At 41.7% G+C, this 24,612-nt stretch overlaps 1 protein-coding gene across 1 annotated transcript in view; it reads right to left on the reverse strand.

Annotated features, from left to right (window-relative positions):
• Positions 1 to 24,612, reverse strand: part of HECW1 (HECT, C2 and WW domain containing E3 ubiquitin protein ligase 1) — a gene marked incomplete at both ends in the record, with an annotated part of 179,009 nt that overhangs the window by 55,358 nt on the left and 99,039 nt on the right. Inside the window, 7 exons of the mRNA XM_082329339.1 lie at positions 1,210 to 1,331; positions 4,386 to 4,516; positions 9,680 to 9,830; positions 15,179 to 15,280; positions 18,730 to 20,097; positions 21,352 to 21,452; positions 23,476 to 23,618. Of these exons, the coding sequence (XP_082185465.1) occupies positions 1,210 to 1,331; positions 4,386 to 4,516; positions 9,680 to 9,830; positions 15,179 to 15,280; positions 18,730 to 20,097; positions 21,352 to 21,452; positions 23,476 to 23,618 (2,118 nt within the window). The remainder of the gene's footprint in view (positions 1 to 1,209; positions 1,332 to 4,385; positions 4,517 to 9,679; positions 9,831 to 15,178; positions 15,281 to 18,729; positions 20,098 to 21,351; positions 21,453 to 23,475; positions 23,619 to 24,612) is intronic.

The following is a 24,612-nucleotide window of genomic DNA, read 5'->3' on the forward strand; positions in this document are numbered from 1 at the left end:
ATGACCATTTGACAGATGTTTCAATAGATTATTCTGGCTCTCATATTAGAGACAACTTTATAAGCTCAAACTGAAGGCCTCTCTTGGCTTTTTTTATTTCAGTGAGAAATAAAATGGGGATTCAGTCTCTTGTGAGCTGTTCCTTACACCACTATGCAATCAGTTGCTCATTTTGCAAACAACGGTGCCAAATGTAAATGATATTGCTCCCAGCTATAAATCATCATATATCACCCTGTCAATGGAAGAAGTTACGTGCACTCTATAACCGGGTTCAGGTAATGTCAGATGAGTTAATATATCCCTTCCTCTGTGGGATTTCATGGGCAACAATCTCTGGCAGATGCTTGGAGACGGGCAGCTGGCTTCAACCCGCAAAGCACCACAGCTAAAACTTGATGTCTGTAGTTAGCTGAAGACCTGTGCTGAGGCAACTCCTGACGTGTTTTAATTTCTTTTCCTTTCAAAAAGAAAGGTCATCCCTATCCAGAAATGGATGACTTTCCAAATGTTCAGAAGTCATGTGTAGATGCCTAGCTGAACTATATTCAAGATATGGAAAACTAGGACTGTACCCCCTTGTGAGATTTCCCTATCTGCTTCCTCCTGGCTGACCTATCGTTAAATTTTTTCCACTCTACACCAGGTTTGCAAGAAAACATGCAAATTTACTGCATTAATGGGAAACAAAAAAGTTCTTTTAATTTTGAAAATTCATTTTCATTCTTCTTTTTTCCAAAATAGCTACACTGACTCAAGCCGGTATTTCTTTCACTGCATTATGCCCACCTGCTTCTTGGGCATGCAAACTGCATAAATTAATAATTTTTTCCCTCTATTTCCCTGAGACTTGGTGGTATCTGAGTAAGATTTCTCAGGAACATGGCTCAAAATGCAACAATCTCACTCCCTGCAGCAACAGACAACAGAATAAACCAAGCCAAAACCAAGGGTTCCTGCTTATTCCAGAAGGATAACGTTAATGAGCTTCTCTGTACCAGGGAATTCCTTGTGTGAGGCAGAATCCCAGCAAGAGTCACCTTGGAGCAGCCTGCCTGTACTGTCTGCAGCCTGGTCTGGTGCTCAGAAAGGACAACAGAGCCCTGAGTCACACAATTCAAATTCACTATGTGTTCACCCCGAAGGCCTGGGGCACAGCGTTTGGATTCAGAAATCAGTAGTGTGAGAGAGCAAATCATAATTACTCACATAGTTTGCATGCAGCACAGTGAAGAACTCCGGATTGGTGATGAACTTCACAGCTGGAGACTGCAGCAACAAGGTGATTTTTTGAGAATTCACAGGAGAAAGGGATCCTTCCCTCCTAATCTCTGGACAAAAAAAGAAGCAGCAAAATCTTATTAACGTAGTGGCAAGCACAGTCTATTATCTAACCTTTAACTAAATGGCTGCAAAAGTGATGGTATAAAAAAGTCATCATCCTGCCCAATGCACCTACTTTCTTTGTGTTTCCAGGACAAGCCTGCTGGCAAACTGGTAGATGTTCTCCTTATGGTTAGTGGTGCAGTGCTTACAGCAGCAGGGCAGGAGCTGGATGCTTTTCTGTATTGTACGTTATAAAACTCCGTGTCATATCTACTGCTGTCTCTAAATATCAATGTGACCACAACAGTTTTTACCAGCTGATAGTTTGGTTCCATACTGTCACCCAGGTCCTGACTGGTTCCCCCCCCACTGCTGATTTTAGAGGATCTGATTTTCCAATCCAGCCTGAGGGGTTCACCAGCAGAAAGCATCTGGTAGCAAGCCTGGGTCAAGGAAGCCCCCTGCTCAGCCACTCATTTCCATGTTGGTGCTGGCAAAGCATTGCCCTTTACTTGTAATTGCATTATTTTTGGGAAGTCCATGGTTTTGGGGACTTGTATGGTAAAGAAAACAAAAACACACACAAAGGGATTATTTTTAATCTGTATCAATTCATGAAGCACAGGAGCAGAACTGAGCATTTGAGAATGTACACTCTGTAAGAGGTGGGAACTCCTTGACCTTCCACATCCACCAGAAAAGTGCTTCCTACCATGGAATTACAGTTTGATTGTGCAGTTCTGGCATTTTCAAATACAAGCCAACTTTTATTTGCAGTCCAAGGAAACTGGATGCAGATGTCATCAACAGAATAAATATAGATTCCCATTTTTTTCTTATTAGCTATCACTTTTTTTTCCTTCCCGCTAGACACATCGTATTATTCTACCCACTTAAAACTGCAGACTGGATCCATTGCTGGAGCTAAATTGATTTATACTGGCTTAGAATCTGGATTAATGTGCCTAAATTGTACTCCTGCCATTTTTCATTTAAATTAAAAGGCAAACAGCAGATGTATCAAACTGCAGCTTTCTCTTATTCTAGTGTGGTTTACATGACCTTTGATCTTTTATTTCTTAGCATTTTATACAATATTGACTTTTACTCCTAAAAGCAAAGCAATTATCTATAGCAGAAACCATTTCCTAATCACTTCAGATGACATATATTATACTCATTAGTTCTTTGGGGTTAAAACAAAAAAGTGAATGTTACATAATAAAACTGACCTAAATACTGGTAGCAATTCCTATTAAATTACTATTTTTTTTACATTGGCTATGATAGTAAATGATTATAAGTATTACAAGTAATGACTACATTACTGATAATTTAAATACTAATAATACAATGTGTCCCTCATTTCCATTTCAGCTGCTAACAGAGAGGACTGGGTTCTCCCTATAACATCCAGCACAGGTAAAAGGCTCCCATAAATTGCAATACAAAGGATTGCAAAGAAGCTTTGAATATCAAACGTTAAACATTCTTGGTCAAAATTGATTTTCAAGCTAAAAACACCTAATGCATCAGGAAAACAAATAGGCAAAATTGAGTATTTTTCTAAATGTATTTAAAAAAAACCAAAAACTAAGTTCACTATTTCTCTGTTTAATTATTCCTATTCAACATGGAACATTAAGAAAATTTAAGCAGACATTGTGTTGGTTCTTCCCCTTTGCCAATGCTATTTACAGAGGGATGGAAAAAGGATGGCAAGAAGTCAGATTTACTTCCAGTAGACAACACAGAACACAGCGTGAGGTGGAGGTGAGAATGATCCAAAGGAAGAGAACTGGCCATTCATTTTGGTGTTGCAAGTCCTCAAACAAAGCAGACAGTTATTTTTGTGCGTCTACAAGTTGCATAGTGGGCACTAGTCTGATTGCTGGTGTTTCTCACCTGAAACAAACACTTAGGCTACGGTTTCACAAATGTTTTAAGAAAATATGACTACCATCAAAAAGAGCAGAACAGCCCCCTGCCCTTCCCATCCTGCCCTGGGTACACATTCTCCTCTTCTCCTTTGTAGCGACAGTCATTCTTGTCTGGTTATCTAATGAGCCAGATGAAAGAACCAGTCTGGCTGTAAACAACGTTAAGTACAAGAAACAAGGTTATTTTTCAGACAGATCAGTTCTCTGCTCTGGTATGGGGTGTTGTCACATGAGTTAGTGATGAGCAAAAAGACAGCTGTGCCTCCTTCAGTGTCAGCCCACACTTAGATCAGCTCATAGCTATCACAAAACTGCAGCTTTAAAAACACAAGTATTTCATATTTGATGCCAGGGCCACTGCAGGTGTGACCACACGGGCAAATGTGGCAGCACAGAAGCCATGCCCAGAGAGAATAAACTGCAATGCCCCAAGATCAAAATCCCACTGCAGCAAAAATAAGACAGTGTTGTTTTTGCAACTACTAAGCTGAATAAAAACCAGATGCCTTTTCCATTTTAATTTCAAATAGCCCTTTACTAAACTAAAAATGCTTTGTCTGCCTTAGTAGTTGTTAAAAAAGAACTGAGGCCCTTTGTATCTTGCTTTGTACCTGTAGCTTCAGGTCTAAAACTTGTAGCTTCAAGTCTAAACCTCTTTTCTTTTAATTAGCTTTTGCACCCCGGTATAATGAAGTTCCAGTCTCCCGTGGATATGCAGACTTCCCCAGAACTGAATGCCATCACTGAGTGGCACTGAACTTTGAATCATAGAACCGTTAAGGTTGGAAAAGACCCTTAAGATCATTGAGTCCAACTGTTAACCTATCACTGCCAAGCCCACCACTAAACCATGTCCCTAAGCACCACATCTACTTGTCTTTTAAATACCTCCAGGGATGGGGACTCAGACCGATGCCCACCTCACTACAGCCTCCTTTCAAGGAGTTGTAGAGAGCAAGAAGGTCTCCCCTCAGCCTCCTCTTCTCCAGGCTAAACAACCCCAGCTCCCTCAGCCGCTCCTCATAAGACTTGTGCTCTAGACCCTTCACCAGCTTCGTTGCCCTTCTCTGGACACGCTCCAGCACCTCATGCCACTCAGTAGCTTTTTTCCCCCCATACCTGAGCTTGGCTGGGAAGGCTCTGCCTCAGAGTCACTTCCTCCTCCAGTGGGAACTCTCTCCACCCTGTTGTTTGCTACAGCATCGTCTTCAGTCCGCTCTGTTGCAATAGTTCGCTGGATATTTTGGTATCTACATACATTCAGAGAAAGGAACAACATGCTTTAGTTAACAGAAGAGCTTTCTGGTGCTTTCTACCTTAACAATCAGCACTGGTTTTGAATTATTCCAATACTTCTATCTTCAGCGTACGACAGAGTGAGAGCACGCCCAACTCTTCTCCTTCAACTGATGCAGCTACTCACATGTGGGCCAACCGTTACTGCAAATGTGGCATTTTATGCTGACTAACAAATAGCTACAGAGAGTGCAAAGCTAGGAAGACTCAAAGGTCAAATTTAGACAGGCATTTAGGCTACAGGTTGCTACTAGGCTTCCTTTTAAAATATCTGGACATCTGGAACCTAAAACTACTGGTGGATCATGGTTCCCCCTCTCATTTTGTCTTACGGTAGCATAACCAGTGAAGTAAGGATCAATCCTGTGATGCACTGAGTACCCTTTGGCCTTTTGTATTACAATATTGGATGCACATGCTCAACCCTAAGAAGGTAAAGGCTATTAAGAGTGTTCACAAAATGTTTATTACGATACTGCATGACCAGCACTTGGGAACACTTCCGTTTTGCTAGGCAATATGGAATGTAAACTAGTAGGTAGTGGGGCCTCAAAGAGCTACAATCCAATCGATATGATGGCCACAAAAAAGTAGAATAGGATGTAATATGTGAGCTGAGTGAACAGCGTGAGGATGCAAGTGTTATGTCCGTTTTTGGAAATCAGTGGGATTGGGCATTTAGCTTGGGCAGTGACTAGTTGCAAAACAAGGAAGAGGAAACAGTATCGAGATAAACAAACAACAGTGAGGAGGACAACAGAAGAAAATTCTGAATAAAAATCCTGCGAAAGCCTTAAAAAAAAACTATAATGTCATTTCCATACTAATCATGGAACTAATTGCCACATCAGTTGATGTCAGTGGTACTGATCGTGGTCTTAGGGATGAGCCCAATACTAAATACTTTACCAGATCAGGAACAAAGTATATACCTGGCTATGGGAATAACCTGGAGTGTTTTGAATTCCCACTACACAAAACAAATTCTAGTTAACTTGTTCACTCACTTGGACAGATGAATAACATGAGAGATCAAGGTGTCTTTGGTTCTACCGGCAAGCTATGAATATGTCATATATTGAATAAGAAAATATATTTTATATACAAAGAGAGAAAGAAAAGAAAAAGAAAGCATAAGGAGAAAGAAAGAAGCAGAAAGAAATGAAAGAAAATAGGCTCGCTTAATTATTTTAATTAGCTTTTACTCCACCCCAATATTTTTAATCCTTATTTCTGGATTGCATTTCTGTATGTATATAAAACAGGATGGCTTTACTGCCTGCATTTAATCTGATCCAGCATTGTCTCTCATTTTTCTGACTTACACTCTTTTTTTCTTTCCTCAGCTCAAGTTCTGACTTACAAATTTTACTTACTTTCTCTCTCTTCATTTGTTAATGCACACTTTATCCCAAATTAGAAGTTAATCAGGAGTTAGCTCCTCAAAGAGACACGGGATCATTAAAGACAAGCAGTTAGGATTTGGCTTTTACATTTCTCAACAGACATCATCTCCAGTAGCTCACTGCAACCCAATCTTGGGTAGAAGAGCTAGAGATAATTAAGAAAAATAATTAAAGTTTTAATAGATTTATGCTAAACTTTTACAGTACTATGCGTATCTCCCAGTACTCAAAGTCATTTCAAGCTACATCTAGTGTATATTTTGACAGCTCAATAAGCAGCATCTTTAGAAGCTTTTTTAAAAAGTTTGGGATTCTGTGTTTAAGTAAACATTCATCTTCACAAGGAAATTCTGATAGCAGGTTTCGCAACAGCATGAATTTACTGCAGTTTTAAACCCTCTGTTTTAGACCCACATTTTACATTTTTATTCACTTGACTGCAGGCAATTGAATGCACTTTCCTTTCCAGTAGTGAAGGAGTTTTACAACACCCACGTGCAACAGGAGCGGGGGGGGGAAGTAGTTCATATAATCAAGGGATATAAGCACGCATATAAAAAAACCCTTGTAGCTTCAATTTAATTAGATGGTAGAAAATCCCTACTGGCAAACCTTAAAGAGTAACACTAGCTGTATGCCAACAAAAGGCTACACTTTTCTTCTGGGTCTCAATACTATAAAATCATCTTAAATAAATACCAGAAAATGCCAAAGTAATTGGAGAAAACATTGAAAGTGCAAAAGTTATGGGAATGCCTCTGGAAATTTCAGTCTCCTTTCAAAGTGATTTGTCAAAGAAATAGAGGTTTAGAAATACCACTCTGTGGCTGTCTTAACTATTACGGTTATACTTTCTTATGTTACTTATTACCTTTTAAATTAGTGCAAAGACAAGTCTAGATATACATATGCTGCAAACCATCTTTCCAACAGAGCTTGAACAACAAGGGCTGTTACCTGCTTTGCTAACAAGTAAGCAAGTCAGGTAGTGCTGTAGAAAATGAGCAAGAGTCTCTAGAATAACAAATATGGATGTCTCTTTGGAGTTTGCCCAACACCTGGATTCCAGTTGTGCATGCCCTGTATCCTCAAGTGGCTAGTACAGCTAATGGGAAGCTTGGAGCACAGAAGGAAAACAGGACTAGGCTCAATCACAGCTATGGGGTTTTTTGCAAGCTGAATTTCCAAAGCTTTGTGGTTTTGGCTGGGCTGGAAATACCAAGCTTCCTCGTTATATTTTGGTCTTTCCATTCCCTTCCACAAATGAAACCAGGAAGCCGAAAAGTGAGTAGATTGGTTTAAAAAGAAAAGTCGCCAAGTTTTTTCAAACTGCTAAGTGATTTTGAGTCCAAATTTTGTTTGAGGTTAGAGCAAAAGTTCAGGCTGCTGCTAATTCTATCAGCAAGGTCTATGTTTGCTCTTGCCTCACCTAAAATGATTCTCAGATGTGTTTGCTGAAGAACATTTCAAATAATGAAGTTTGAAATACAACAAAACAGTATTTCTAAAACGAGAGCTTAAAACAAAGCCCGATCCTCCACAGTGCTGATAATAACCAGTTATGAAAAGTGGTTTTCCTCACAGTCCTGAAATCTGGAGACAAGAAGTAATTGAAATTAGCTTTAGGACAACAATAATTTTAAAAATTTTAATGGCCAGGTTGAAAATACAGAAATGGCTTGCCACTGGACAAATGCTCAGAGATTCAGTACGGATCTCATTTCTCATTAGGAAATGTTCCGAAACTTGGGAAAAATAGGAGACCTCTGTATTCAACTTCTCAAATCAGTAGAGAACTTTGGCAGAGAGTAGAGAATCATCAGCTTTTTTCCTGTGTCCCAAGAAGCCACGACAGTTCATGTATAACGAGTTGCAAAGTGCTTAGTCTCCAGTGGGACTTGGGTAAGGAGAGACATGCCGCTGCTGAAAACCTTCTATACTTCTCACTTTGTAACTGGTTATGTGAATACTAAAAATAGAGAGATTCCAAGAATGTCAGTCCTATTAACTGTCAATTCCCAACCCAAACCAGTGATAATCAAGTCATAACCAAGAAAGCCAGGCAGCCTCCATGAAAACATGGAATAATAAAGTATGAAGCAAGGAGGTCAAGACAATGCCTGCCCTTCAGCTTCTGCTGAGACAGCTGGTTTAATGATTAACCTGTGTTAACTAACAGAATGGTAAATTCCTACACAGACTCTCACAAGCCCTTACTCCTTTCCTGGTTGTGCTGCACTTACATGAGTTCAACCTCAAAAAAACCAACCAAACAAAAAAGCGCTGATGTATGTCCACAACAGAGCTTTCTGCTGTCTGTGGTGGATAACTTGCTTAAGTGGCAGCCAAATAGCCAGAGCTTTGACATGGCCCAAATCCTTCTTAAAGGCAAATGCTAAATGGCAGAGAAGTCATGTAAATCCCTTGAAAGAATCTACATTAAACATTCACTTTCTTTAGGTTTTTTTATAGTATTAACATGGTAGCTTGACACATTCTGAGGAAAGTTATAATGAAAACAAATACTGAGCAGGTTCTTTCGCCTCTGCAAGACATGTTATGAAATGCCATCGAAAAGAATTTATTTTGGTGAAAAAAAGGAGAAATTCTTTAAGAGTGTGTTGATGGTGTCAACTTACATTGCAAAACAACCACTTTAAGTAGGCTGGTTTGCTCTCCACAAGTTACATTAACTTTCTAGTAGTCATTCAGGGCCCAGTTCTTTTTACACACAGTAACTCCTGAACTATTCTGCGCTCTGATTTTTCAGAGTACTTTAAAACTCTGCATCCTTCTCTCAGCTGCAGATCTTTCTCTTAGCACAGAAAAAAAGACCAAAAAACTTTTGTGGCATTTTGCATGCTATGATTAGAATATAATTTCAGTTTTGCTTGTCTTTTTCTAGAAACCATATCATTACAGCAAGCAAAGAATAATAAAAAAAAACCCTTTTCTGAAGTAAAAAGGGAGGATTTGTGACGAACTGTTTATTTTTTCTCTTTCCTCTTAAAGTCAGATCAAAAAACAAGCATAAGAAGGAAATGATACACAAATCTACGTGTGGACTAGTCAAACAAAGGGAAAATGTGCACCATGTTAAGAGATATCTCAGCCAGTTCAGAGTGAACTGACAGATGTACAGGACCTAATGCAACACTAAGCAGCTCTGGCTACGTCTAGAAATGTGTACAGTCCTATTAGAGCAGTGTTCTGCCCTGGAAAAGGAGACACCTTTCAACAGGCCTAATTAGCTTGAGTAGAAATGCCACACCGATATGGCAGCCCTATTTCAATAACAGCTCAGAAACCTCTGCAGTGTAGCACTAGATGCCGACCCATCAATACCACTCTTACAGTTAAATAGCAAAAGTAAGTCCATCTTTTGGAAGAACACTCCCTTCTCTTCTGGGAGTCATTTCAGAGAAGTTTTCTAAAAGCCTCTTCTTGCTGTTTGAAATGTTTTGCAACACCTTTCACTCAACAGCGCTTCTCATGTGGGCAAGTCTGGGTACCGGACACCCACAGCAGGCACACCAGCAAGCTGAAAGACGTCAGCAGCAGGGATAGGAACGTGTACATTGGACTTGGACAAGGAGGAATGATGAATCCTTAGGGAGCCAATGCGATGCACTGGGGAAGGAAGGAAGCCACTAGGGCAGCGTGGAGAAAAGGGAGCACAGATCTCAAGGGAATATAGGTGTAAGTGCTCACCGCCGGTTCAGCTGCTCCATTTGCTGGATGGAGCCAGACCTATGGATCCCATCTGGTGTTGCTGCAGCTGTGGGGCGCTGCCATGTAGTGGTTCGGTTGACATGATCAACGTAGAATACCCTCCCGTGGCTGTCTATCCGAGCTTCCCAATCTAGGGTTGGAAAAAAAAGGAAGGGGTGACGCTGTCAGTTTGATGCCTTCCAGAAAACCTAAATGCGGGAGATAGATATACACACACATACATATACACAGACAGGGTATATACACACGAGAGATACTATATATATAGTCTACATGCATGCAACATATATTATGTGTATATATTCAAAGTATACATTCAAATGTGTATATATACTATGTGCTTGTCCATATATATGTATATGCAGTATATGCACATACATAAATATTTCACACATAGCACATAGGTAGCCTATGGAATTCACTACCATAGACTACGAAAAACAAGTGACATAGTGGCTACATTTTTTAAAGGGCTGGATAATTTTACAATAAGTAACACTAATTGGCTGGATTCATTGCAGGGCGGGGTAGCCACATATAACCGACCCTTAGTAGAAAAGGATTACAGCTGAAATAATATGGCAAATCCCATGTTTTCTTTTTTGTTATGTTTCAGAACAAACACGTTTCATTTCTCTCTTTTTTATAAAGTGGCTTCGAAGGATACCATACAGCAATTAAAGGCTCCCCTGAAAACTGATCACAGCCTGGTTGGACATATCCTTAGAAATCTCTTTAAACAGATGAGTATCATAAATCTATTCCTCTGATGAATGCTAATTAGATTGAAAGTTTGCAGCATAATATCGAGCCTTCCATCACTATTGTTTCCTACTAATGTTTAAGTTGTCCCATGACTGAAAACTAAAAGTGATTTGGTATATGATGGCTTGTGGAAAATGGTAATGTTGATAAAAAAAAGTGTTTGGAACAGGAGAAATTCAGAAGTGAGTTAGCTAGCAAAGCCACATATCAAACTGGTTGGAATGTATGGAGTAGTGATAAATTAGACTTGCTAGCTTCATATTTCTACATGATCCATCAGCTGATGACATATCTATACAAATATATGCACATACTTTCTACACGTATATATACAAACCTCACTCACATTCACACACAAATCCACATATGGTGATTACCTTTGGAGGCAAACACTTCCTCTTATTCCCATACTCTTACTATGATACCCTCCTCCCTGATGAGTCCATTCCTTCTTCTGTGGTTTTCTATTATCAAATTCAGGATCAGCTGGATTTCATACTTTATGTATTTTATCTCCTACTCTCTAAGAGTAGGACTGAAGTTGTTCCTCTTCCTGATGCGTCTGGAAACTTCATGACCAGTTCCCATCCCCTGAATGTTAGCCCTGGCTAAACTCCGTTCCCATACCTGGCCTGGTCCCAGCCAAGTGTAGGCTGTCCTAAGTCTATGGCTGGCTGCCCTTGACACATTAATCCCACAAACCTTAAAAGATGAGCACTGGGAGTCCTCGGAGGAATTTTCTGTAAGACTCCAAAACAACAAGAGCCATATGCACATGCATTATTTCTTTCAAAGCTGACTCAAAGTACCTCGGCCCTTATAGATGCAAAACCTATAGTCACATCACAGGTACACACATAGCATCTCTCACCGTGAACATCACTATATAATTTTAAGAGGAGGACTCTCTCTTCCTCCCACCAGGTAAAGTTTTCCAAGGATGTTGTAGCTGTTTCAAGATCACAGCTTTGTGAAAACACTGTCTAAAACATAAGACAGTGAAAACCAGCACATCAAGTACAACAGATGCACATTGAAGGAAATCAGACTGACACATAAGGCGGGCTGAAGGCCAGAGCCTTGCTGAGCACACTGTCACTGGTGGCAGGTGTACCACCGTGGGTGGGGAATGGTCCTTCTGGAGCTATGCATTATCAGCAATATCCTCAAGGAAATAATCTTGGCCAGATCAAAGGTGACATGATGTACCTTAACATCGTGAAGATCTTGGTTTTCCTTGCTGTTATCTGGCAAAGGACAAATCCTAGCCCTCACCCCACGCTATTGTAGTATACATGTAACAACTAATAAAGGTCAACGGATAATTAGAAGCTTGTAGGCAATGCTGTAGATCCACACTCTAGACAGCCTACAGAAGACACCGGCTGGTCATATTGGTCCGAAGCCTGCTGATGGACACTTAGTAAGAATAATACTACCCAACTACACAGTCAAACAAGGGCTTCTCAAAATCCAGCCCAGTGCGCTACCAGCTCTAGAGGCTATGTTGCAGTGTCTCTCTAATTAAATGCAACACAGAGTTCCTAAGCTCCTGAGCATCATACTGAGAAATCTAAGAGCAACGAAACTTGTCGGGAGCTTGGAGGTCACAGTGAAAATATCAGGTCAGGATCATGCAGACTGGATTACAACTTCAGGAAGGCTATCTCTGTTGGATGTACCAAACATCCAGCAGCAGTATGTACAGACATGAACTACACCTATCTGTGAGCACTGCTTTATTCATTGCTTTATGGGTATATACACCTGAAACCATGGGCTGACACTTGCACTGGCATGCTAAAATATTTGGAACTGTGTCCCCCATGGCTTTTGAGAAACCTGTAGCAGTACTGCTCCTTGCAACCAGCTGAATAACTCTTCTTTTGGTCACCCAGGAAGGCTGTCATAGGGTGGCAAGTGCCAATACTTTTGTTGTACACAAGTGGCAGGTGCACTTTCTGCCTTCCCACAAGACAACCTGTAAGTCACACAAGTCACTGAAGCTGCATATGATACCAGATTTGGGGACAGATGGACAGATACCTGCACAGAGAGATGAACAGGCTGACAGGTGAACTGACAGACAGAACTCTGCTTCTGAGCTGTGCTCAAGTCCCTTCACGCTACTTCAGGGGCATAGGTGATCTAGGAAGCAGCCAAATCTCCTCAGGGTCTTTTGTTAGTTTTTCAGGCAAAATAAGACTACAATAGAGACTAACCTCCATCTAACCTTCACAGTAAGAGCATGCTGGAGCACAGGCAGGGGACAGGACAGTACTGGTTCTGTTCTCCAGTGATCCCCCTCCATCAGCCGAGTCATATTTCACAGCAGCCTCTGAAACTGCTCTGATTTATACCAGAAGACGCAACTTTTTCTGGCAGGACTATAATCCTGGCGGGGCAAAGTAAATACACTGTCTTTTCCTTTCCAAGCTCAGTCACACCTTCGGCAAAGAGCAGCTCTGAACTGGGCACATGTATTTTTCTTGGCTTCAGTTCTGTAGGGTTTCCAGCAGTACCAGCAAACACATGCATAATAAGGGGTGACTATTAATGTCGTCATGAGGCCGTGCAAACCCTGCAAATCTTCTCTCAATCTCATATAGGCCTTAACATTCAGACTGGTCATTATGACATTCCTACATAAATAATGATTCTGTTCTATCTTACTTTCCTAAATAAAACTGTCGACATTAAATTTCCTCCCTGAGACCAACTGTTGTGGGGTTATGATGAAATAAAGTTATTCAGAAAACTATCCAAAAGAGCAAGAAGACTGTCGAGAAGATTCTCCATGACCAAAGTAAAACCATTCAACACTAAACTTGCAGCACTGGCAAATTATCTTCAGCTCTACTTATGGATGGAAGCTAATGCTGCATGTGAGAAGTAAGCCAGGTTTGATCATATAACTCAGCTTTAAAATATAAAGTTCCTTCCTTTCACATTGCAGAACTATTTATCTAGGATTAAGAGGTATTAAATGCACTGAGACAGTAATACCGAATGCTAGAAGAAGAAACATTTCTAGGTTAAAGCTATAGCTTTCATTTTGAAATTACCTTAAAATTTCATGGAGAGTTTTTGGAAACAGGCTTCCTAGGTGATATTAACCAATTCAACTTTTTTCCTGCTAAAATTAACTTTGTGCAGTCTATTCCTATTAAGATCTAAGTCTATTCCTATTCAAGCCCACAGCGTCAGCCTTTATTATAAAAATGATGTTATATGCAAATGCTAAAATAAAATCCTACAAAGGGATATCACTTCTGTACTGTATCATCACATATTGCATTTCATGTCCTTAAACCCTGTTGTGAAAGCACTTGTGAAAACCAGTGGCAGAAATGATTGTTTTTTGAGGATAATTATAAGAAAGAGGAAAAATGTATTAAATTGATGATGGAAGAATATGGAACAGATTCACAGTATGTTTTGTTTACCTGAGCTGGTGTCAGTGCCCTATCATTAAGTCTTCTAATGGGGAATGTGCTCTATTCACAAAGTGTTGAGGTAAGACTGGGAGGAAGAGAAATATTTGCCTGTTACAGAGGTAACCGTTCCCATTTCATCATTTGCTAGCAAGCCACAGTGGGACTCTCATAAGACTTCACTGGGCTAAAGGCATTTGAATCACTCATGCTACTGTGCAGCTAACGCCAGCATCGGGGCTATTTTCGGCTTAGGGAATACTGACAGCATGGTTGGTAAATGATGAATTATTTGTCAAGGGCACCATAGGCCAAATAAGTGTGTTCCCTACTTGGGTTTTGAAAAAAATAGTGTTTTGTTTAGACACCTGGTTGTTTTCCTGAGGCACTGCACATTTTAGGTCGTTAAATCATGTGCTGAAGTTGAAAGGTGATCAGCAGCACGTTGCAGGGCATAGAGTGCGCTCTGCTGGGCACTTAACGCCAATGCAAAAAGCGGGGTAATCCTCCAGGAATACACAAGGGAAAGGCTACAGAGACAATTGAAAACATCTCCAGCAGTTGATTCGGTGGTAAAAATCCTGTATTATCAGGCTGCTAATCGATCACGCTATTTAAGACCCTCTCATTTTTATCCAACGCAACTGCAGACACCGTTACAGTCCATAATGAACATAAAATCCACTGATTATCAAATCCAAAGACAGTACCACAAGACCCCTCTACATGAGCTGTCTTTTCCCAGCTTCTTCTGGTTTTGTTCAGATTTGGACCTGTCTGTCCCAGGAGCATCCTGACTGTGAAAGGGTTCCTGCTGGACCTGCAAGCAGAGCTGATAGACCACAGGGACTGCCATCCCAAACCATCTTTGAAGTTGGTCATGGCAAACCTGGAGACAAACGTTCTAGATAAATAAGACTACCTTGCTGATACACCACCCAGAAAGCTTTGTGGTAAGGCTTCTGCAACACCTGACAGATACCCACTCATTCCAGTCTAAACACACTGACTGGAAATGGAAATATTATTTTCATTTCATGGTAGCTAATGAATAAGACAGACCAAGGCAGAGGGAGGTTATGGAGCTTGTCCAAAGTAACATGACAACACTTGAAGTCAGGATCAAATAAGGGAAACAAAAGGGCATATATTGCTTGGGTTCTGGAGAATGTATATACAGAACAGATAGGGTTATTTAGAAAGACATACTGACCTCTACACTGTTTGAGTTAACAGGAAAAGCTGAAAAATGCAATAAATTAAAAAAACTAAAGCTTACTTGGTGGAAGAGGCTCATCGATAGTTGGGTAGTGATGATGGTCAGGCCTCAGAGAAGGAAGCTGGCTGACTGGCTGAGAATTATGGAGTAAAGGACAATCACCTATGGACAAGATATTCAAGACATTGACAGTCATTCACTGTTTTCACAATGTGGTTCAAAAAATGTGCTACTGTAAAACAAGTGATTATTTTTTAAATAGGTTAGCCTGGTGTACTAGCAGCTCTGGTTATTCCTATTTTCAGGCACTATTTTAATAACAAGTCATATGCCAAAGAATTATTAAAATAATGCAGTCAAGCTCTGATCTCAGGTTCGAGTCAATGTTAAACTATAATGGGCCAGATTCTGGACTCATAGACACACAAGTGTAAGCGAGAGAAGAATCAGGCTTGATCTCTGAGAAATACTGTGCATGTACAACCAAACTCAAGCTTCTGCAGAAATTGGCAGGAACACGCAAAATCCTGGTTCCAACTTTTAATTCATCAGTGGAATATGAAGCTAAAAGCTGCCTTGGCTCTTTCTCCGCTTTTCCAAAAGATCAATGGCTGTATAAGTGGACTGGAATTGCAGGATTTTGCAGTCCCTGCAAAGCAGAAGATCATCCCCTTCTATAGGTATTTTTCAAAATTCAAAGAGTCCATCTTGGGTGGAAGGAGGGAGAATGAGAGAAAGACCAGAAACAGGTAGGAGACAGGTGGTAGAAGAGGAGGACAAAAGATAGTGAGACATAGTCAGGATCCGAGATAAAGAAGGAAGACCTGAGATACAGAAGAGGCAAAGAAGAAGAAGAAAAAGACACGCAGTAGACAGTGCAGAGGAAGATTTAAACACTAACATTGTATATGTCTATATATCCAAATATGAAACAAATGAAACCTAAGCAAATGTCCAAACTCATGTTCTGTTGAAAGGAACAAGTAACTTAAGATCTAGTCAATGTTTATAGAATCCTTTGAGAAACTAAGAAGTTATAGTAGGGATGAAAAAGCATTCCTTATCTTAGACTTAACTGTGAGAATAAGGAACCTGCACGTTAAAACTTCACAGGTTCCAGAATTAAGATTCCTTCTTGGTCTGTCCTTAAAACCTTAGAAACCAGGACCATTTATCCTGCTAATGGACACATTTTAATATTGTGTGTTAACAGTTTTTCACTATAACCTCCAGCTCCAGGTAGGCCTGTTAATACAGATAGAATCTGAAATGCATAAATATAACATTTATATGCATCAGAAAGATGCAGCTTAGGGAAAAAATATATTTAGTGTTTCCAACATCACCAGAAAATTACACAGATACTTCAAAATTGAAAAACAGACCATTCAGCTAAGCCAAACTCACTGTGTGCTGGCTGGTTTAGCTATCTTCAGTGTCAGAATCTTAACAGCCTAAGAATGAACATTTTGTAAGAAAACCAAACGTATAGCTATCAAATGTAAAAAAAAAAAAAAAAAAAAAAAAATTACCAAAACCTATGTTTTTTTCTTTAAACAACCAACAGCTAGAAGACAGAAGCCAATTTTGTATAAAACTGTAAAAAAATCTCACACCATCCAGAAGTGAGAAAAATCGCTTAGACAAAAATACTCCCTCTTCTAGGTGCTCTGATGATACCGTATGGCCTGTTAAATGTCTTCATTAACCCACTTGTGTATAGGCGTATCTCACAGTTGCATCTGCTGCATGTTTTGAACAGACAGCAGAATTATGTAAGTTATTACTCAGTGCTAAAACTCCATCTCTCATAGCCTTAAAAACCGTGCTGTTACTACAGGTGTTGTAGCACCAACTACCAGATCATCCATCTTTTTTTCTTTACTTACCTCACCATAATTGACTCTTCCCTAGTCAAGATAGTTACGCCAAGCCAGCAGAAGCATGGTAGTATCACAGTCACCTGGAGTGGACGGAGGTGACCCCATCTACTGTATTTGTAACAGCTGCCAAGTCATGAAGCAACATGCACATTTACTGAAGCACACCCAGTGATATCAAGAGAGTGCTAAGAGCTGGGCTGCCCTTCAGACATGCTCTCTCTCAGCTAACCAAAGCAAAGCCACCGTGAACACTGCAGTGCCCTTTATACAGGCTCAAGGGGCACAATCTTGGAGCTTTACTGAATCCATATGCAGAAGACACCCTCTCCCCCCACGTCCCCTCTCAAAAGTACACACACTCCAAAATAACCACCAAATCTGTAAGCATGGTCTCACACACACACGCGCGTGCTCATGCCCCCTTAGGTATACTTGCACATAAATGCTGTCCACACGCAAAGACCCTCGCCTGCAAGGAAGGAAACTGTGGGTTTCTATACCTCTGTGTACTTCTCAGAATTTAATTCTCTGGGCTAGATTCTGCTCTGCAGAGCAAATAATTGCTGAGGCCCAGCTGTCTAGAAAGTCTTTACACAGTCCAGCGTGTAAGGCCATCTTTATGCCTTTCTTTCTGCTGGGGCAGGGTCTGTTGCAGTGGGAAGGTGGGGGTAAATAAACTGGGAATAGAGAAGGAAAAGGTAGAAGGATGCTTTGGTTGGGGTTTCCCAGTGATCCCCAAATATGTTATCCTCTTGGTGCCATTTTAATTTGGTGTCACTTATAGTGGGAGCAGATGACTCAGGATTTGTCTCATCAAGACTACCTCTTGACCTTGCTACACACTCCTTAGCTGCTGCTGAGGCCTTTACTTCTTTAGCTAGAGAAAAATGATGCACTAGCTGAAGGAAAGATGAGTGATCAAACCCACCCTTCATGTAACTCCATACAACATAAAATGAGTTACCAAAGGGAGGAATTTAATGCAATGGTTTGGAGGGATTGGGAAAAACAGTACCTAAATTACAAAGACAAAAAAATACTTCCTTGTTTTATCTCTAGAGAAGGACAAGGAGATGAGAAATTTGTTCCAATATAATTCAATTTTCAAAGCATCTAAGGAAAAAAAAAAAATCTCTGTTGAGTTGCCCTATGGTCTGTGAAATCTGAAGTAGATTTGTTTGATACTTGGGGAATTGGAACAAACAGAGCTGGAAAACTGGGTTCGTAAGAGACAAATATTTGCATTTCTCCACGCTTATGACTGTGCATGGCTACCAATCATATACAGACACTGGCACAGATATTTAGCTGGCGTAAATCAGCATATCTGCCCCTTGACAAGCACAAGCTGGTCCTCTCGCTGACTATCAGAGACATGGCAGCACATCAGATATGTGAAATGGAACAATCCCAGGAAATAAGGAATGAGTTGGTGGATGTGATAATGCTGATCTGGCACATAACTACATCAGCTAATCTTGATTTTATAATGATGCACGTATATCTACAGGAATCCACATATACAGATCCCCATCTGATTTATTTGGTTTTGCTGGGATTTTTAAGGACAGGCTCAATTATCCAACCCTCCCTGATATCTGGCCCAGCTCACAGACCCCAAATTTGTACGAAATTAACAGTGAGCTATCTGAAACCTCAATTATCTGATGCCCTCTGTGACATCCAGATAATCAGGGTTGCTCAGCGCATTGATTCTCAGGATCTAACCTTCTCTTCTGCTGCTTGGACCTGCTATTGGGGTGTCTAGACTCTCTGTGGCTCTTTGTGGATTCCCACCATGAGCTACTAGTTCATCTGGCCACTGGGAGGAGCCATCCACTTGCTCCCTGTCCAGCTCAGGGCTCTGTACTGAATCTGGCACTGACTCAAAAGCACTGTTCTCCTCCTCCTCATCATCCTGTGAGGAAAAGACCGTGCTCTCAGAAATCTTTGCACTGTCGACGGAGGAGAAGCGGGTATGGCTGGAGAAGCGATTGTTACTGTCGTAACAGGAGGTGCTGTAGCAAGAAGTGCTGTAGCAGGAGGTACTGTAGCAGGAGGTGCTGTAGCAAGAGGGGCTGTAGCAAGAGGTGTCGCACGCCTCGCATTCGTTGTCACCATTGGGCCTGGAGCTTGACTCGCTCTCGCTTCCTGTCCTGAGGTGTTCCCCATCCAACAGCCCATCATTTAAGTCAGAGAGTTGCTCATCCAAGGTCCCAGGAGGCACCGTGCTCTGGCTGAAGTTCTCTTCAGCCTCATTTTCCAGAGGAGGCTCTGCTGCCACTGTCTCACTCTCACTGACCACCTCCTTCTCCAGTGCCTCCTTGACTGTAGACTCCTCATCGTTCTCCGCACCGTTGCCACCGTCTTGCTCTTCTTCCCCATCACTGCTCATCTGCGCCGAGGGCAGGCTGTGTAGCAGGTTGTGGATCCGTATGTAGTGCGTGCGAGGAGTCTCTGGCTCACCGCAAGCTGAAGCTATGACTGTCTCAAGTTCAGACACAGGCAGGGAGCACGGCCTGTTTTTCCTCTTTCCTGTGGTCCTCAGTTGTAGCTTGTTATCTTCCTCCTCCTGGGCTGAAGCCCCTTCTTCTTCCTGACTCTTCTCTAGGTCCTTGCCAGCATGCACATCTGCACTCACCTCATCAATATCTAACGTTTCTATGCTGGTCAAGACTCCATCATCTCCCTGAATACCAGAATTGGCTTTGTTATTTTCCCTAACTTCAGTCTCAGGAGGAGACGTGCAAGCCAGCAGAGCCAGCTGCTCCGTGAGGTCCGTAGCACTCAAAGGCGGCAGCGCTTCTCCTGGGATGGATTCCAAGGGCTCAGGAACTGGCACCGCATCAACCTCCCCATCTCCTGCTAGCTCTTCATTTAAGCTGTTCTGGTTGACTTCCCCAGGTGGTTTGACAGCCCCTGGGCTATCAACAGTGTTCACACCGTATCCATTTAGCTGTTCTGGTGCTGTACTTTCTGAGGTCACTGTGTTGATGCATGGAGGCTCACCGAGGCTTTCCTCTGTGGGGTTGTTCACAGGGCTTTCCTGGAGGTCAGCTGGCTCAGGATCTGCACTAATGGAGACCTCTTCATCATCTGTATGAGACAGGAAAAGAAATTACTTACTCCTTTAACAAAAAGTGTTGACTGAACCAGAAGCTTGGCTGTGGGGGCGCAGGCATCCACAGCAATCTGAGAAAATTAAAAGCATAAATTACAGTGTGAAATGAGTGGGCAACTGAGCAGCTATCAAGAAATGCTGCTTTTTTTGCTAGGCAGTCTTTGTACAGTGGATATAACAATCATGGGGCTTACTCATGGTAGTAATGCAGCCCCCTGACTCCTTGCAACACAACCTGAAAGTAACACCTTCTTGAAACTCCTCTGAGTCAAACTGGCATTGGAGGAATACCATGGGAATGACAAGGAAGTCTTCCCTGAGGTTTTGATGTTTGAGGTTTTGTGTTGTTTTCTTGCTGAAGTTGATGGGACTCCAACACAGAGAACTTAAAAAACTGTTTTTCACACCCCTGAAAGGCAGAAACTTTCCCCAAAACATCCTTTGATGTGACTGTCATCTGTACCACCTCACCCAGATGCCAGATGACCTGACCTCTTTCAGGCCACCCAAACAGTCAAAAGACAGAAGTCAGGATTTTCCAGCAAGGGGCAGGTCACGATTTCCATCCACTAATGCAGCCGGTGTTGGTTTGACAAAGTACACCTGAGAGGGCACTATCACAGAGAGGCAAAAAGTCCCTGAGCAATGCTATTGAGACTTTGACATGAAAATCAAGGTTCAAACTTACACCTTTGTGACAGTGACTTCCTAATAACTACAAGAGAATGCGAACCAAAACCAAACCAAAAGGGAGGGAAGAAGGGGAACACTGAATTCTTTTTTGGTTTACTTTTTCCATTAAAAGTAATCAAAATGAGAAAGTTTCTGATTATCTCTACTATTACATTCTCTGTTTTTACTTATGAAGTGCTCAAATGCAGATGACTACAAATAACAGCTCATCTAGCACTTCCCCAGGACAGTGATAGAGAAGCAGATGAGACTTTAGTTTTCCACCCTCTTCTTTCCCAGTGATGTGGCAGACTATTTGAAGCAGCCAAGAACCAGGGGATATGAGACACCAATAGCTCTAATCTAAGGGGAAACAGGGAAGAAGTTGCGACTCACGATGCATCCTGTGACCGGGGACTTTATGCACTTTCCTTTGCTCATGACTGTACCTAAAGTCCCAGAGCAGCCAGGAATGAATTCAGATTTCTGAGGAGAAAGAATGTAAAGCAAAAAAACCCCAATATCTAGATAAAAGATGGGTTAAGACTGAGAATTACCTGGATGGATGGAAGAAGTTATCTCGAATCGGAACTGCAGCTGGCCACTGACATGATCTGTAGGAAGCCTGCGACCCAGAGTGTAGCTTACAACCCTGTCCCTGAAAGAAAACAAATATCGTCACAATAGACTATAACCTACCCAATGTCTGCAGTGCATAGATAAAGCTGCTGCGTCCTACAAAAATACATAATGGTTTTCAAAGGCTATTCAACCCAGCCATGAGGGAGTGTTGACTTGCATACAAGAGAACGAATGGCAGAGAAGGAGAGGACAATGTCTTCAATTACAATGGAACAGCTGAGTCAGTGAATAAGACAGGCTTCTGGGAAACACAAGCACGTATGTATAGAGAGAAAGAGAACGGTGGGAATGGAACTTCTGCAGTATGGGTATGAAAATATTGACATGGGAAGCAAACAACTCCCACTTCGGCTATTGTAACAAGACTTCACTTCCCTGCTGATCTGACCATATCTACCCTTCTGCAGAACCTTGCATTTCTGTATGTCTTTCCCTTCACCATCTGCAGAAAATTCAGCTTTCCTGTCCTTTCTTTCAAAATCCTGTACAGGCCAGTCCCCGCTTACCACCTTCTCTTTTCAAACTGGCTGAATGACTGCTCTTCATCTATTTCCACCCCTCTTACCTCTATGAAGCTGAAATATCAGGAGAACACCTTCCTGACAAGGTTGATCAATGACTCCATTCTGTCCTTGTGCAGGTCCCTCCCTTTGCCACACTTCATCCACCCCTCAGAACAGAATGAAACTATAGAAGAGATTAACTTCCCAGCTGCCCAAAATGAGGCTGAATCAATGTTTGCAAAGCATTTTTTGAGTGTAAAGGGTTCACTAAATAGTAATATTTATACATCTTTTGAAGAAACATAGTTCACTTCCAGTTGGGCCCAATATATTTGCTAGGATAGTTTCACATGCATCAGAAACTCATATAAATGAGATGATCTCAAGATTTGTGTATGATCTTTTTGAACTTGGGTGTATACTTGTCATTGAGCTTGCCTGAGATTTAAAAGCCACTATGGTATTAAAACTAAGCCAGATCTAGGTGCAGGTTGGAGGCACTGCGCTTAGCAAAGTATATCCTTAGATAGACAGTGTTTACAATAAGGAAGTAAAATAGGAAGATATAATCAGAAGACGATGAGAAATCTTCTCATACAGAGGGAAGCCAGTGATATCAGTTATAGGGCTCCACCTTCCCCAAGCTGTTCTTTTCCATCTGGTTTCTGAAAAGCTACTCTATCTTCCCTACTTGAGAAGGGAGGTAGCTTAGTCCCTTCTGGTAGATTCAGCTGTCAATATCACAACCAGTTTCTGAACCAGCTGTTCAAAAACACTTCCAACAAGCTCAGCTTCCCGCTGTTCTGCTGAATTGAGATCCAATTTTCAAAAACGCCTTCTTGGGAACCATGTTGCCTATGCTCTCCTCAGTAGATGACTCTTTCTCTCCCTGCTCCTCAAGGTACAAACCTTAAAGTTTAGAGCCAACTTTTTGGCCTTGTCTGCATACTATCCATCTTCCTAAACTTGGTTTGCGTTACTTTGGCAGCGTACACCTTCCCAGGGCTTTCATGCAAAGGGGAAGCAGGGCAGGGCTGGTGAACTCAAGTGAACTGGTTATTCCGTGGCAGCATTATAGGGTCAGAAAGATTTAGTTACAACATGCCAAACATATTTTTTTTATAATATTTCCACTGTCCAGAAACTAAAGGGAGGAGGAAGAGATCTGGCATGATTTTAGCCCATAGGTAATTCCCTGAAACATGAAAACAGCCTGTTGATAACATTAAAATAATATCCAAATTGAAAATATTGCACTCTCCAGATTCACAGCCACGATACACACAAAACAATTTTCTTTCCTAAATGCCAGCTCTCACTTTTCAAAATGCAATGGATAAGGTTATAGAGGGAATTCTTTGTCAGGCCCGTAGTCCTATAAATTCTAATTAAGACCAACATAATTCATCAGACAACTGTCAGTTTAATAACTTCCCCTCAACATCATTATATCAACCATAATGATATATCACCAGGGACTAAAAAACAGCAACACACTTGTTAAACAATAGAAAATAGCATAAGCAGCAAATTTACCCTATGGCATGTCTCTCCAAGAGGCGTTGAACCGGCATAGAGAGTTTTCCCAGGAAACGCTTGATGATTGGTCGGCTCTTTGCAAATTTGTCTTTAACTTCTATTTCCAGGACATCCGTGGGCAGGGAGACAAAGCTGAATTGCTGCAATAAAGGAAAAGAACAGAACATAAAGCTGGTGGCTGGGCCACAACACACAGCTGCTAGAGGCTTATTGACCTCTGTAAGTCTCTGGCTTTTTCACAGGACAGAAACAGTCCTTGGACTCCAAGGCACAGGCCTGCAAAATCAAAGGAGCTTGGCCTCAAAGCAGGCAGGTGAAAGCACCCTACAGGCACTGTGTAGTGCTGTAGAATCAGGCTTGGAGAATAGAGGAATTTCATTTATTCATGCCATCGTAGCATCCAAACACTCTAAACAAGGTTTGCCAACGGTAAGGACAATACACTTGCAGAGATCTAATGAACTCTGCCCTAGCAATGATTTTTGATCTAAATGTAATTGCACAGCTTATGGTCATGTGTTGTCCCCGTCCCGCCCCACCCCCCACCCCCCCCAAGTTCTAAAAGCTTAAAATAGCTGCATGTAAGTGCAACTGGCAGCCTGGAGAGATGTTTAGTCAGCATTTGCCTCCAAGCGAAATTAGTCCTCTTTGCATTTGACCAGCTATTTGTGGTACTTCAGCTGTGAGGCACACCTCAGCTATTGAGAATGAGGATCTAGTGAGGTGAACGATACGTGATCAGAGTTTTTCAGATACATCTTGAAATCTCTCCATCTCTTGCTTATCCCTGCCCCACCTTAAAAAGTCTGAATAGACTGTTTATTTGGATCAATCTCCTAACCTGGTTCACAGCACGATCCCATAGAGAGCTAAATCAGGAATAGTGTGGCCAGCAGGACCAGGGAGGTGATAGTGCCCCTGTACTGGGCACTGGTGAGGCCGCACCTCGAGTCCTGTGTTCAGTTTTGGGCCCCTCACTACAAGAAGGACATCGAGGTGCTGGAGCGTGTCCAGAGAAGGGCAACGAAGCTGGTGAAGGGTCTGGAGCACAAGTCTTAGGAGGAGCGGCTGAGGGAGCTGGGGTTGTTTAGTCTGGAGAAGAGGAGGCTGAGGGGAGACCTTATTGCTCTCTAC

This window comes from Platalea leucorodia (genome assembly GCF_965183815.1).
Source record: "Platalea leucorodia genome assembly, chromosome: 1".
Taxonomy (NCBI): domain Eukaryota; kingdom Metazoa; phylum Chordata; class Aves; order Pelecaniformes; family Threskiornithidae; genus Platalea; species Platalea leucorodia.